General features: G+C 41.3%; 1 protein-coding gene across 3 annotated transcripts in view; it reads left to right on the plus strand.

The window, feature by feature from the left end:
• The first annotated feature begins 353 nt into the window (after window positions 1-353).
• DCDC2 (doublecortin domain containing 2) overlaps window positions 354-13,689 on the plus strand; it is a 170,111-nt gene continuing 156,775 nt past the window's right edge. Inside the window, exons 1-3 of one of the 3 annotated variants that reach the window (XM_037844571.1) lie at window positions 354-397; window positions 1,037-1,423; window positions 5,102-5,156. In XM_037844571.1, coding sequence (XP_037700499.1) covers window positions 1,131-1,423; window positions 5,102-5,156 — 348 coding nt within the window. In that variant the 5' untranslated portion in view covers window positions 354-397; window positions 1,037-1,130. Of the gene's footprint in view, window positions 398-499; window positions 612-660; window positions 874-1,036; window positions 1,424-5,101; window positions 5,157-13,689 lie in introns of those variants that run through there. The other 2 variants (XM_037844569.1, XM_037844570.1) reach the window with 2 other exon arrangements.

A 13,689-nucleotide genomic window follows, 5' to 3' on the forward strand; every position in this document is an offset into this window, starting at 1 on the left:
GTTTGTTGAATGAGTGCACGAAAATGCCACCCAGGCTGCCCCTTCATCCCTCACCCTCCGCCCTTATTTCTTTTGCGCCTCTGCCTGTGGCAGCCAGCAAAGCCCGAGGGAGCCAGGCGCGCGCCAGGCCTAGTTCACGGACTCCGCTCCCCGCGCGTGGCTGCAGTTGCTATGGAAACAGCGGGAAATAACAACTCTGTTCCCCGGGGACCAGTGAGGCCCACAGAGGTAACGGCAGCCGGAGGAACAACGCGAACGAGGGGCGGCCGCCGCCGAGTTCACGGCGGTGCCAGCGGAGCCGCAGCGCGGCATCCCCGCCCTGCGCCCCCGCGCGGCGCCCCCTCCCCAGCCGGGCGAGCGCCCCGGCCGCCCCCTCCCCACCCGCCCCCGAGTGTCGGTAGGTACCACCTCCCGGGGCGCCTCCCCGGCGACCCCACCACCTGCCCCTCCCACTCGGGGCCTGGCTGCGTGCCGCTCCCCGCCCAGTTCAAACGATACCCTCGACTTCGCCACCAAGCGGCGGCGGTCTCAGGGGAGGGGCGAGGGGTCTCGGACACTGGAGTCTCCGTCTCTGTCTCTCAGTGAACCTCAGGCATCTATTTTTTGAATCGGTAAAGAAAAATGCGAGCAACTCCAGTGAGGCTCTCGAATGCTCTAACTTGGGAGCACGCGGGAGCTTGAGGGGTGAGGGGTCAGGAAGCAAGAGAGAAAAGAAAACTAAGTCCTTTGTCAAGAGTTGGCTTTCATCGTAGTTACCATTCACGTCCCCCAACCCCCACTTCTCTCCCTTCTCCCCGAACTCAGGTTAAAGCCCCTCGCGTGGCTCTTGCTCTGGGACGTACACCTGGATTCTGCGGGTAGCATGTGAAGCAGGTGTGTGGGCATTGCGAGCGCTGATTGGTTGTGCAGACTGTGGTGAAACCCTTGAACGCCTCCTCCGAGTCTCGCAGCCTGTAGGGTCTCGGCGAGGTGGACGCCAGGCGCACAGCCGTCCCTTCTCTTTCACCTTTGGGTCTGTCTGTTTCTCGTTACTCAGGAGTCGTCCACGCGCTGTGTGTGCCGAGAGGCCGCTGGGGCAGCGGAGGTGCCTGCCCCTGAGAAGCGAGTCGGGGCGGCGTCCCGCGGGGAAGATGAGCGGCTCCAGCGCCAGGTCCAGCCACCTGTCGCAGCCGGTCGTGAAGAGCGTGCTGGTGTACCGCAACGGGGACCCCTTCTTCGCGGGGCGCCGCGTCGTCATCCACGAGAAGAAGGTGTCCAGCTTTGACGTCTTCCTGAAGGAGGTGACAGGCGGCGTTCAGGCGCCCTTTGGGGCGGTCAGGAACATCTACACCCCGCGGACCGGCCACCGCATCCGAAAGCTAGACCAGATCCAGAGCGGGGGCAACTACGTGGCTGGGGGCCAGGAAGCCTTCAAGAAACTCAAGTGAGTCCCTCTGCCCACCCCGCTCACCACTTCAGGTGGTGAAGAAATGCGTGACAACCCTTCTCCACCCCCCATCCACACTCACCCAGGGAGCTGAGCGGCTGTAACCGCATGCCTCTCAAAGTTCCCCTTGCGGTTGAGGGTAGAGGTTGGAAGCGTGAATGGAGAAGGGATTTCCCTTGGGTAGCGGTAGGAACAGATTTAAAAGTTGTGTCTAAACAACAGGAATCTTTTAAAAAAGTTTTCTTAACAAGGTCAGTGACCAATCTGATACTTTAGCATTTTGCGTTCTGCTTCCTCCCCTCTTTTTTTCTCTCCCTTTCCTTTTCTTTTTCTTGTAACCTATCCTTTTAGCTCGATAAAAGTTTCTTAAAAATCGCTCTTACTGAGAAGATTGTTCTGAGTATTGGATACTATATTATCGTGAGAATTTCTCTGCATTTCCTTCCCCTACTCTTATTGTCCCCTCCCCCCCGTTTAAAATTCTTTCAGCCTTTCATTCCAAGTGCAATTGACCAAACTCTGATTTTGTGCTCCTCCTCTCACAGCCTGCTTGCTTCTGCTATTAGCATAGCGCTTGGAAAAGTTGATTGCGCTCCCTGTGAATTCTCTTCTTAACTATATAGAATTATTTTTTCAAATGTCATTAAGGTTGTCGAAATCCATCCTAACCTTCCTACTTCTTATAAATTGAGTTCTGGGTTTTCTCCCTGTTGTTATACCAGGCATTCTTTTTATGGAAGGTGAAGGATATATTTGGATTTATTTTTTCCTTCCCTGAAACTTCCCGGCAAGGGTGCATTGCCTAGCTTGGTAGAAAAGAACAAAACGAAATTTGTGTGCTTCAAAGAAACTTAGACCTTCAAATCAGAAGACTTGAGGCTGAGCTATTTATAACTCTGTATTCTTGGGTAAGTCACTTGACTTAGCTAAACATTTTCCTAATACAGAAAAGGAACTTAACCATTCCTACCTCAGACGGTCGTTTTGAAAAGTAAATGCTGTGGAAGGGAATGTGTTTTGTAAACACCAAAGAACTACATACATGCGAGGCATCTCTATGTCTAGTTCCTTTCATCTCATACTTTATTTTTCGTTGAATAATTTCCACATAAAACATTTTCGTGGTAATGGAAATCTGATTCGGAATCTATTATCTGCTGAAAATTGTTGTAGGATCACCTTAGTAACTCATATTGTCTTTTGTCTATTTGTCATTACCAACTCCAAAGATAAAAATAGATACAGTTCCAAACCAAATAGAAAGTGCACGTCAATCTTACCTTTCAAGTATATGTGAGAAATACCCTTTATGTGTATAAGAGATTTGCATGGTTATTTTTGCTTTTAATTCACAACAAAAACTTTGTTATAACATTGCCCATGGTTGTTAGTTTTCCATGCTGACAGGTGAATAGTTTATCTGTGCTAAAGTAGTTGTATCTATAGTTATAATGATAGAAGCCAAGGGGATTTAACAGTTAAATGTATTTGAAGCTTAGCACTTGTAAGTTCATATAACAAACGAAGCAATACCTCAATGGTATTGAAGGTGATTCATGTACTTTCATTTGGATCCTAAATGATGTTAATTAAGGAATACAGCAACAATGGAAGAATACATTTCAAATGCAAGTAATTCAACTTTCTGCTTGAATTACTTTCACTAAGATTTTCCTAATATTTTTAGAAACCATAATTAAACTCCAGGTAGCTGTTAAACCTGTATTTTGTGGTGGCAGAATTCTAGGAAGTTTTCCCCAAACTTTCCTTATACATTTTGGAAATTCACTCAATATGAGATCACTTTCCTACATATGAGAATTTTTTTTTAGTTAAAAAATGATGATTTACTGAATTAACTGAAACAGAAATCGTATTGATTACAATAGATACAACACGGTTGTGTCTTATTTAATTACCAGTCTTCTTCCATGGCTTTAGTATAATCAAACTTAACTTCAAGTCAAAATTGACTTGTCAGCCCTCAAGCTTGAATGTGCACACAAACCACTTGGGAATCTTGTTAGATTACATATTTAAATTCTGTACACCTGGGTGGAACCTGATTTTCTGCATTTCTATCACGTTTTCTGCCCATGCTCCTGGTTGGTAGACCACATGTTCTATCTCTTAAGCACCAGTATTTATTTGCTGCTTGAGTATCATGTAGGACCGCACCAATAGGTGAAAATTCTCAGACTGGCCTTGAAATTGTTTTCAATGTCTAACCAGCAGTAACTCTGCCCTCACAGTTTCCATGTGCTTCTCTTGACCTATGAAACCTATGAACATTTGCAAATTGGTTACCTTTAGGCAGAACTTTACTAACCCTTCAGATTTATTTCTTGAGGCTTCTGTCAAAGCAGTATAATGTCTTTCAATTGCCCTTCAACCAAAGACATGCGTCAGCCCACCCAGTGCTTTGAAGAACTTTGCCCTTAGCCATGTGTCCCAAAGACAATGTGGCCAGCAAGGCCTGGTCATGTCACTCCCGGTCTTGCTAACCACTCTGGCTATATGGAAAGAACTAACCCGTTGCTCTGTGGATTTCTCTACCCTCATTTCTAGTATTCTTGTACTCACACAGTTAGAAAGTGTTGGGATTAAAACAGAAATCATCCCTGCAGATTCACAAACAAGCTATTTTATTGCAATGTCAGAGGGAGTATTTGCACTGTCTTATGCAAATAGTTTGCTTGGAAGAAATGAATTGTATTGCTTTAACTAAAGCATTCTATCCAGAAAAGCGAACAACAACAAAAAACCACATTTCAATAGCCAAAAGCCAGAAGTAATTCCAATAGAAAATTTTTTTGGGCAACTCAGCAATTACAGTATTTTTAGGTGTGTATATATATATACACACACCCACAAATATATATACATACACATGATTAGAAATTAGGAGCTAGATTTATATTTATAAGTTAAAATATTTATTTATCACCATTTATGTATGAAGCATAGTGCAAGGATCATACAAAACTGAAAACAGAACCCAGTGTTGGAGTTATAACTTAAAGTTGGCAATGATATAAAGTTTTCAGGTTGTGCGTACTTTAGCTGAAGAATGCTCACTAGTTAATATCTGTAGCAAATAGTAATGGAATAGTAGGGGTCTCCAGAGGTTAACCAGTCTATTCATCTGTCTCTTAGCTACACCAATATCTGAACCACCCCACATGACTGAGCATTTCTGTATCATTCAAGTGTTCTCATAGGAAAAAGATTTCCCAGCTGTTATCCTAATGTACATTATCAGTGCTTTCTTCACTTTATTTGATCTAAAGTCAGCTGTTAATGGGGCTATTAAGCAGCTTGAGTGATAAACCAGTCTTTATTTCAAATTCATAAAAGAATCAGAAATATATATATAATAAATATATCTAACCATGATGAGAAAAAAAATGTTTCCTAATAGAAGTATGTATTTCTAAGATTTCAATTCCCTTGAAATGTAGTGTAAACATGGCTCAGCTCTGGTTGACAATGCTGACAGCAGTTCATGCTACTAGAATTGTTTTTAATTAGTAGCTATTGATTTTTGCTTTAGGCCTAAGTATTTCCTATGACTTGCTTTACTTTTTAATATTTTTTAGAAAGAAATTTACATAACTGACTCAAAAGCTGTAAAAGCAACCATTATTGTTTTTTTTTTTCTCCTCTCCCCTCCAGTTACTTGGACATAGGAGAAACCAAGAAAAGACCAATGGAACTTGTTAATTCAGAGGTAAAGTGAATAATATTTTTCAGGTTCAAAATAAAGAACAATGCCATTCTTGTGTTTCTTTCTGTGTGTCTTAGAGATTTGGTGGCATTCTAACTGTAAGTGCTGAGTTTTCTAATTTATATAAATGAGATATTATATGTTTTAAGGTAAAGGTGACCCTTTCTTTGGATCAGTATCAGAAATGAAGAGACTGAGACTTGTAGGATTAGAAGCAGCATGTTCTTATTTTCCCATTTGCTAGCTAGGTCTGACTGAAATCCATAGGGATTTTCCCTGTCAGGTGTGAAGAAATACTGAGCACTGTTACATAAATCTTTACCAAAACTGCATCCCCTGTCCTGATTTGCTTCTCACAGCCCAGCGTTTGAGATAGCCAGGATCACCCTGGCTACCTCTGAGTCACAGAATGACTTTGTATGATGTGCAGGAAAACAGCCCTACTTTAACTTGCATTCACATTTACATGAGTGTTGTCAGTAAAAGCTTGCGTGAATACTGGAAGTAAGCCTTGTGAAAGAGATATTCAGACCATCACATCCCACATAGTTTCTGAAACCCTCATGGAATTTTCAGGTATCCTGTAGGAAGTTATTCCTTAGTTTGTGAGAGAAGCAGATTAAAAACAAAGCTAAGGCAGGGACCTTAAATGTCCCAGTGAGGCAGAGGGAAAATTGACCTAGACCCAGACTGGGACTCTGTTTACCAGTCCAGATGCCACACTTCCCATTTTGACCCACATAAACCAGGGTTTCCAGTGGGCATGTGCTGTCAGGGGACAAATGACTGATAGAAAAAGTAGATTTTCTCATTTGAAGTCCAGGGTTCTGGAGAGGCTCTCCTCAGCAATCACCATTTCCTCTCACATCATGTTTACTCCCGATAGGACCAAGTAGGTCTCTCTAGAAAAGAAACGCACATAAGAAAAATTCTAATGGTACAGTATTTGAAGAATGTGAAGTTAAATTCATTATTAAAATTATTTTCAGAAGAGGTCCTATTCTGATACTTTGTTTAAAGCAATTAATGTTTTAGTTTGTATTTCTGAATTCCAGTGTGTGGGAAATTGTTTATGAAAGTGATGGACTTAGCTTAAAGTAGACAAAGGTATACATTTTTTCAGGTTGTGTTTATGTTACAGCCAAAGTTGATATCTATAGCAAGTAGTAACAAAGGACAGAATAGTCCTTTAGTTCTGGATATAACTGTGTTTGAAGGATGCATACCTGTTTGAGATAGGTTACCATGCATGTCATTGGTGACTGAACCTGGATTTTTGCAATAGAAATTGAAATGTTTGAATGCCTTAAAAATTTAAGTATAGCATCTTTATTCTGGATTACAGTGTCTTTGATGAAAAGTGCAACAGGTATGCAACAAATTTATTGACAATTTTTTTTTCTTAAAAGATTAAGAAATGGAAAGCCTTCACATTTGCTAATTGTTCTACTGTTTTGGGGGCAGTAGCCATTGTTTCCTCTTTATTCTGGGCCTATGCAGGAGTCACACAGAGAAGGTTCTGACTTATGCACATCTTACTTGTGAAAAACTCACTCCTGTTCTCCAAACTGAAGACTCCACTTCTTCCACTCTAGTTATCACTGGTGATTCCTCCCCACCTCTTCCCTTTTGCTGCAAAGACCCTTATGGAAGCCTTTACATTTCTTCTGAGTCCTTCCCCACAAATCTTTCCAAAGAGAACAAAAAGAAAGAAGTAGAGGAAATTTTGGAATGTGAAAGAGGTGGGGAGAGGTTGTGAGAAATTGCTTGTCCAAGACCTTCAGTGCTTTCCCCCACCCACCCAAACCCACTCTCCCACTTTCTCCCTGGAGCCCTCTCTCTTGTTTTCATCCTTCCCAACCTTTACTTCCAGTCTAGACAAGCAGTATATTCACTTTCCTTATTTTGTTTTCCCAGTCCTGATCTTCAACCCAGAGACCCTGCTCCCCAAAGTCCACACCATGACCCCCATTCTGAAGCCTGCTTTGAGGAAGGAGAGCCCTACTTTCATTGCCCAAAAGAGTGTTTTGTGTTCCCAGCATCCCAAAAGAGAACTCTAATGCATTTCCCCATAAAAACATTACTTTAACTGTTGGTTCTACAGTATTGTTACTGCTATGTTTTAGTAGAGCACAAGTTGAAAAGGGTTTTGTGGGCTACCATGATTAACTATTGTTTGTATAATTGTTACTGTGAGGAAATACTGTTCTTTTGTCCACAAGTGATATACCAGTGAACTTTTGGAATTCAACAAACTTGTAATTTAGAGGACTATGTCTGTGTTCAGAATTGGAGAACCAATTTCACAGATGCTGGTCTTTCACCAAAAATTATAGATTTCTATTTTCTCTGCCTAAGGTGGTGATTTCCTTTCAATCATGGTATCTTCTGAGAGCCAATTGAACTATTGTTGCATCTTTTGTTTTTGCAAATACTATTGTTGACAGGTATTCCTTAAAGCAGGATAGCATATAAAGGGAGGATATCACAGAATTAATTTTGAAGTGGGTTTCGAACATGAACATACAGAGGAGGGTTTAGAGTTGTTTCATGGGAAGTCTCAGGACAGTAGTACTATTAAAAGTGTTTATTCAAATATGCGTCAGTATGAAGGGAAGGAGTAAAGTTAGTTATTCACCAAAACCGGGGCATTTCCTACAAAGCTGAGGGAATTTCATACTGTTTGGGTTTTTGGTGATGGGTCCGAATGATAAAAGTCACAATACCGGTTTACATGATTTATTTTTCCTAATCGCTCAGAGCATCTTAATCCTAATTACTCCCAGGGCATTTTACTACAGAAAGACCTGTGTGGCTTGATGGGGCAATGCAGCACATGGAACACTGGGTCCTAGCCCATGTGTGGGGTTTTCACCTGTGATGGGAAACCCCACCAGTGATTGCTGGAAGTTAGTGACATTCCTCCCCTTCTCCCAGGGCACCCTCAGCCAAGTCCACGATATAATCCAGTTGCTCTTAAGATAGTAAATAATTCCGACAGGATGGTATCCACTTGCTGATAACAGGTCACAGTAACTGAAATCTGTGTGTCACCTTAACATTTGAAGTTCTTTTGTGGCTCGTGCTTTTATGTTCCATGAGGCTTGTCTTTGACGAGACACTGAAAGGACAGCCAGTCCTCTTTCCCCTCTTTCTCCTCTGCTGCCCTACTGTCCGGGCAGGGAAAGCCAGAAATGTAATGGGCCTCTTTGCCAAAATGAACGAAGCACAGGGTCTCATTTGGCCACTACTTTGAGTGGCAGGAGGTCAGGGGAGGGGAATAAAGAGGGAGAAGTAGAAAGAAAGGAATCGAAGTAGGGGGCAGCGCTGTGTGCTCCGAGCAGTCTTCCCCTTGCCCCTGAACACCGAGATCTTGGTCTTACTAGAGTTTCCAGGCTCCCCTCATACTCTTGCCTCTGTTTCTGTGTCATTTCACATCACTATGTTTTCACCTTTCCTTGTGGTTTCCCTGTATCTGTGATGTTACTAAGACGGTTTCTGACCTCGGCAGCTCGTCTCTATTTGTAACCTCCTGGTCCCTTCGTGGGTTCCTCCTGCCTCTCCTCTCAGCCTAGATCCAGATCTCATGCTACGCTTCCTCATTCCTCTCCAAGGCCACTTTCCAGGTCGTTTCCTCTTGAACTGAAGCATCAGTGGGAGTCCTCCCTTCCCACACACAGTGAAAGCCTCTGAGTCTGAATCTGTGATATCCTGCCTCTCCCTTACCAGCCCATGCTGTGCTCTTACCCTTCTGTTTGCAATGACCATGATTTCTGCTTTCTTTTTTCTTGTTTTTCTACCTTATCTCTTCTGCTCCCATATGATTGAACATCCAGGCTGTACAATACAGTGGGAGTAGTGCTGGGGAGCAAAATTGAACAAGACGTGCATCATCTGGGGAGCTAGTGCAATAAAACTATTTTCCTCTCTCTAAGTCAGGGTGATGGGTAGATAATTACAGTCATGTTGTAGACTAGTAATGATATTGAAGTTTGAGGACCACATTTTCCAGTTGCAAAAAGAAAAAGAAAAGAACTATTACAATATAGATAACTGAGGGGATATTGTTTAATACTTACCTCTGTGAAAGACACAAGACCTGTCTCATACCAAAAGCATGAAAATCAGCTTTGCTGGAAAAGGAAAGGAGCCCTGCCATTTATCAGGCTTGAAGGATAGACACATAGAAAACTGGGGGAAACGTTATCAGCAAACACTGTTTCTCCCAAGGTCATGCAGCTTCTGTAAAATGCCACAAGGGCTTCCTCTTTGAGTGATTCTGCCTGCTTACTGCTGATGCCCCCAGACCTGCTTTGCAATTTCTTTCTTTTACTGGGGGTCCATCCTTACCTCACAGCAATCCCTAGTTAATCTCAGTTTCTCCTAATCCCATCTAAAAAACAGCAGCCAATCCTCACATTTATACTTTTAAAAATATACATTTGAACATCTGGCTTGAGTTTCCCCTTTTGTCTTCTTTCCTTGCCTGCTGGTGGAGGTGTCAGCCACAAGTGAAGTGGTAGGTAGAAGATCAGGCTCATCTTACTCTAAGCAATCCACCCCTGAATAAGTGTGCTAGCTATTGTTTGGAGAAGTGCTGCCTTAAGAAGAAATCTGTAAATTAAAATCTGAACTGAAATCTGTAAATTAAAATCTGAACTAAGACCCTAGTGAATGTCTTCCCAAGGAACTCCTTGCTGGATCAGCCACCACACAGTCCTCTTGAAAACAGCTGCCTCATTTTAGATTTTCCTTTATGGAGAATTTGGGTTAATTGTGTTTCTTCTTAGCAGGGTGGAGTGCTGCAGGAGTACCATGAAGAGGAGAGAAAGGAAGAGAGTTTTTGAAATCTTGACTTTGCCTCTGTCTGAAAAGTTTTGTGAACTTGGGTTAAACTTCCAGTTTGTTACTCAGGGGAATGTCCTTAACTTCAATTTCATAATTATCAAATCTCAGTGTTTCATTAGAGATTGTGTCCATTTAAAGACTGTTGGTTGGGAATGGGATGCTAGACATTAAGTCAAGTGTAATCATTAACCCTCCTGCAGGAAGGCATGGGGCTATGTGGTTTAACTCACTGATCTTTAGCTTGGGAATTTTGGGTTCAAAGGGACACTACTAAATAGTTAAACTCCTGAATATTTCTTTAACTTGTGGGAAGCTTTTCAGATCATGGTTCTCACATTTACTGACTTATTGAAGAATCAAAGAAAATAAAACCTACATTTACAAATTTTTCTTCAGTAACTGAAATGACCCCCCCCCATTCTTTTATTTCTACCCCTTTTCTCTACTTTTCTAATATAGTTGCTAATTAAGAAGCATTCTTTCAAGGACACCTAATTCATGTCAGCGATCATGGTGATTATAAGGCGGGTTTGACCTTGCCAACGATCCGTAAGGACCAAATTTTCTGTAAAAGAGCAACAACTGGACTATATTCTTTTTTTGTTTCACATTTCCTTGTTTTATCTTCCCCACTCCACCCCCGTATTGAGCTGTGTGGGCATGTGAATGAGAGTGAGAAAGAAAGTAGTTTTTAAGTCAATCTGGGAAATATTGCTCTAATGAAAAATATCCATCAATAATACTATAATCAGTTCTGACTGAAAGTCAAAAGGTTGGTGATTTTAGTTTGGCCATTAACAAGTATTGTGACATTTGTTCCAAATGTCTTGCATTCTCTGTTTGGCATTTAGACATGATTCTAGGAGATTGGCTGTCTGTTAAATTGGCAGAAATCAGAATTACAGCATATGTAATTTTTTATTTTATAGTGATGAATTCTAATCGATATACATTTAGTAGACAAAATAATCAACTTTTTAAGAAAAAATTTAAATATATGATAAAGTAGTTAAGTTAGCAACTAAATGGTTTGAAGTACCAAACCATTCTCAATAAAAAATTTCATTTAAGTCCCCACTAAAATGAGGTCCTTTTTGCAACTCCAACACCACCACCCATTGAATAGGGAAGAACTTCTTGTTCTGCACGGGATTCAGATTTGAAATATATATGATGAAATTTTAGGATTATGTAGCATGATTTGAAGTTGTATCAAAGTTTACTAACCTTTTGTTGAAAGGGCAGTTTAAATACTAACCTTTTGGTTGAAAGGGTAGTTTAAATACTAGAAAACCAATACTTAGGTTCACATTTTAGCATAATTGTTAGAATAAACTTATTGAGTATTTTTGCTGAAGTCAGAGGAACTGATCAAGATGTATTTTTGATTATTTCCTTATGGTAGGAATGATACGGAAATGTGAAATGCAGAATCTAGTCAAGGAAAACAAATGAATTATGCTTAGCCATTTATTGACTACTGCTCATGGATGGTTTCATATTCTCTCAAGAATACTTATTGAGAGCCTACTGAAAGCCCTACAGATGGTTAGATTCTAGCATTGCAGGTATAAAAAGACACATACCATGTGTCAGTTAGAAATTTCTGCAAGGTAATTGCTGTGGGAGGACTCTGGAAAGAGTTTTATAAAGTAAGATACATGAAAAATAATAAAAAAGATTGGATAACTATACAAATGATTTAGACCTATTTAATTATTGGCTTCAGTGCTTACAAAGACTATGGTGACTGGCCAGCTCTTCTCTATCACAGCTGGGAACCAAAAAGTGGAAAACAAAATTAAGCTGTGGTGTGAAGGGTGAAGAATTTAGGTCAGACTGAAGGAAGGTTTTTTTTTTTTCTTTTTTTCTTTTTTAATTGCTGAAGATTACTGAATACTTTTTGAAAGAGAGTGTCAGATCTCCTTCTAATCTATTTTAAAAATAAACACACCAGGCAAATATATTCTTCTGACTTACATATTGAACTTGTGCCCCCAGGGTGGCAGGCATGAACTGAGATTGAATTAAATTTCAAAATGCCCTCTAATGTACGGTCTTTTGGGTTAGATTGTTTTCAAGAGCCTCCCTGGGAAATGCAGAAGGACCCCACTGCACAGTTTGTCACCCTCCTTCATGGAGGAGGCAGTGTGTGGGGGAAAACTGTTAGCTGCCTGGCAGCAACCCATGTTGCTACCTTTGATTTCCCAGTTTTCAGTTTTTCTGTATAAACAGGCACGTGGCCCTGTGATTTGCTGACACTTCCAGTCAGCATCAAAAAAACAGCAGCAGTAACAACAACAACAAAATTCGAAGTAACACCATGAAAGTAAAGGATTTAGAGATTATTCCCTTTTTGGAATGTGGTTTAGTATTTAGAACTGAAGGTAGCATAGCACCCTGGACAGACAGAGCAGCTATCCAAAAAGATGTTTGCAATTTTTCCACACACTGTGTGTCGAGAAAATAGAACCCAAGAGAGTGATGAATTCAAAGAACAAGGGAATTGAAACTCAGAGGAATAGGAAACATTAATAAGAAACAAGCACTTACAGTCATTTGTGGTGATACATTCACTTTTGAATAGGCTATGTAGACACTTGGTTTAGAGAGTTCAAATTTAATTTCTCTTTAATTTAGAACAGATTGTGTGTGTGTGTGTGTGTGTGCGCTTGTGTGTGTATAACCTTAAATACCTAACGCATGGGTAAGTGTTTTTGCACCGTGGGAAACTTTGTTCAAGATCCCCAGTAGCTCATAGCAGCAATAAATCCTTGGACCCTTCCTTGTGAGGTCACATGGTGAGAACACTGTGCGTACCCAGTCAAGGACTTGGCCTTGGATACTGAGGAACTGTTAGTTCTACTCAGGTCCCTGGACCCAGACTGTCCCCCTAAACAGCCATTGTCCTCTCAAGTGTCCGGTGATTAAGGCCAGGAGAGAGTATGTGGGTAATTCAGTTGATCTCTGTCACTATACTGTAAAACGGCTAAAAAGCTCTGTCTCCCAGGTAGAGGCCAACAGCCTTATCTTTATGTACAGAAATATAGCCAGTTTCAGTGTACTTCAAAACAGATGGAGGCTTTTTTTTTTTTTTTTTTTTTTTTTAAATAAGGCAGGGCTATTTATCTGCATTTGATTTATTTCAGCATGAAGTATGCAGGTGGTATGCCTTAGTGTCTGACTTGGTCAACAATGAAAATTCCCATTTATCTTTGTGAAAGACTCCTTTATAAGCAGCCAGCAAGATCAAGCTCGGATGTCATCCTGTGATTACATAGTTTGGATGTTTGGTTTGTTGAAATAAGGTTGATTTCGGCCAACCTGTGATCTGGGGGAAAAACCTCTTAGTGTAACGGATTGTGGGGTTTATTTGCAGTGTCTAATGTTTAACCTGGAACATTTCGCTCTAGGAAATTTCTAATGCATTCTTCCTTTCTTTCTAGAACGGGGAGAGGGGAAGGAAGGAAGGACGGGAAAGGAAGGAAGGAAGGAATGACGTGTAATGAATTCCTTCCTTCCTTTCCTTCCTTCCTTCCTTCCTTCCTTCCTTCCTTCCTTCCTCTGTCCCTCCATCCCTCCCTTTCTCTCTCTCTCTCTCTGTCTCTCCCTCTTCTCTTCTCTTCTCTTCTCTTCTCTTCTCTTCTAGCAGTAAGTAGCTTTGAGTTTCAAAGATTTATGAACCTCC

The sequence above is a fragment of the Choloepus didactylus genome, chromosome 7 (genome assembly GCF_015220235.1).
Source record: "Choloepus didactylus isolate mChoDid1 chromosome 7, mChoDid1.pri, whole genome shotgun sequence".
Taxonomy (NCBI): domain Eukaryota; kingdom Metazoa; phylum Chordata; class Mammalia; order Pilosa; family Megalonychidae; genus Choloepus; species Choloepus didactylus.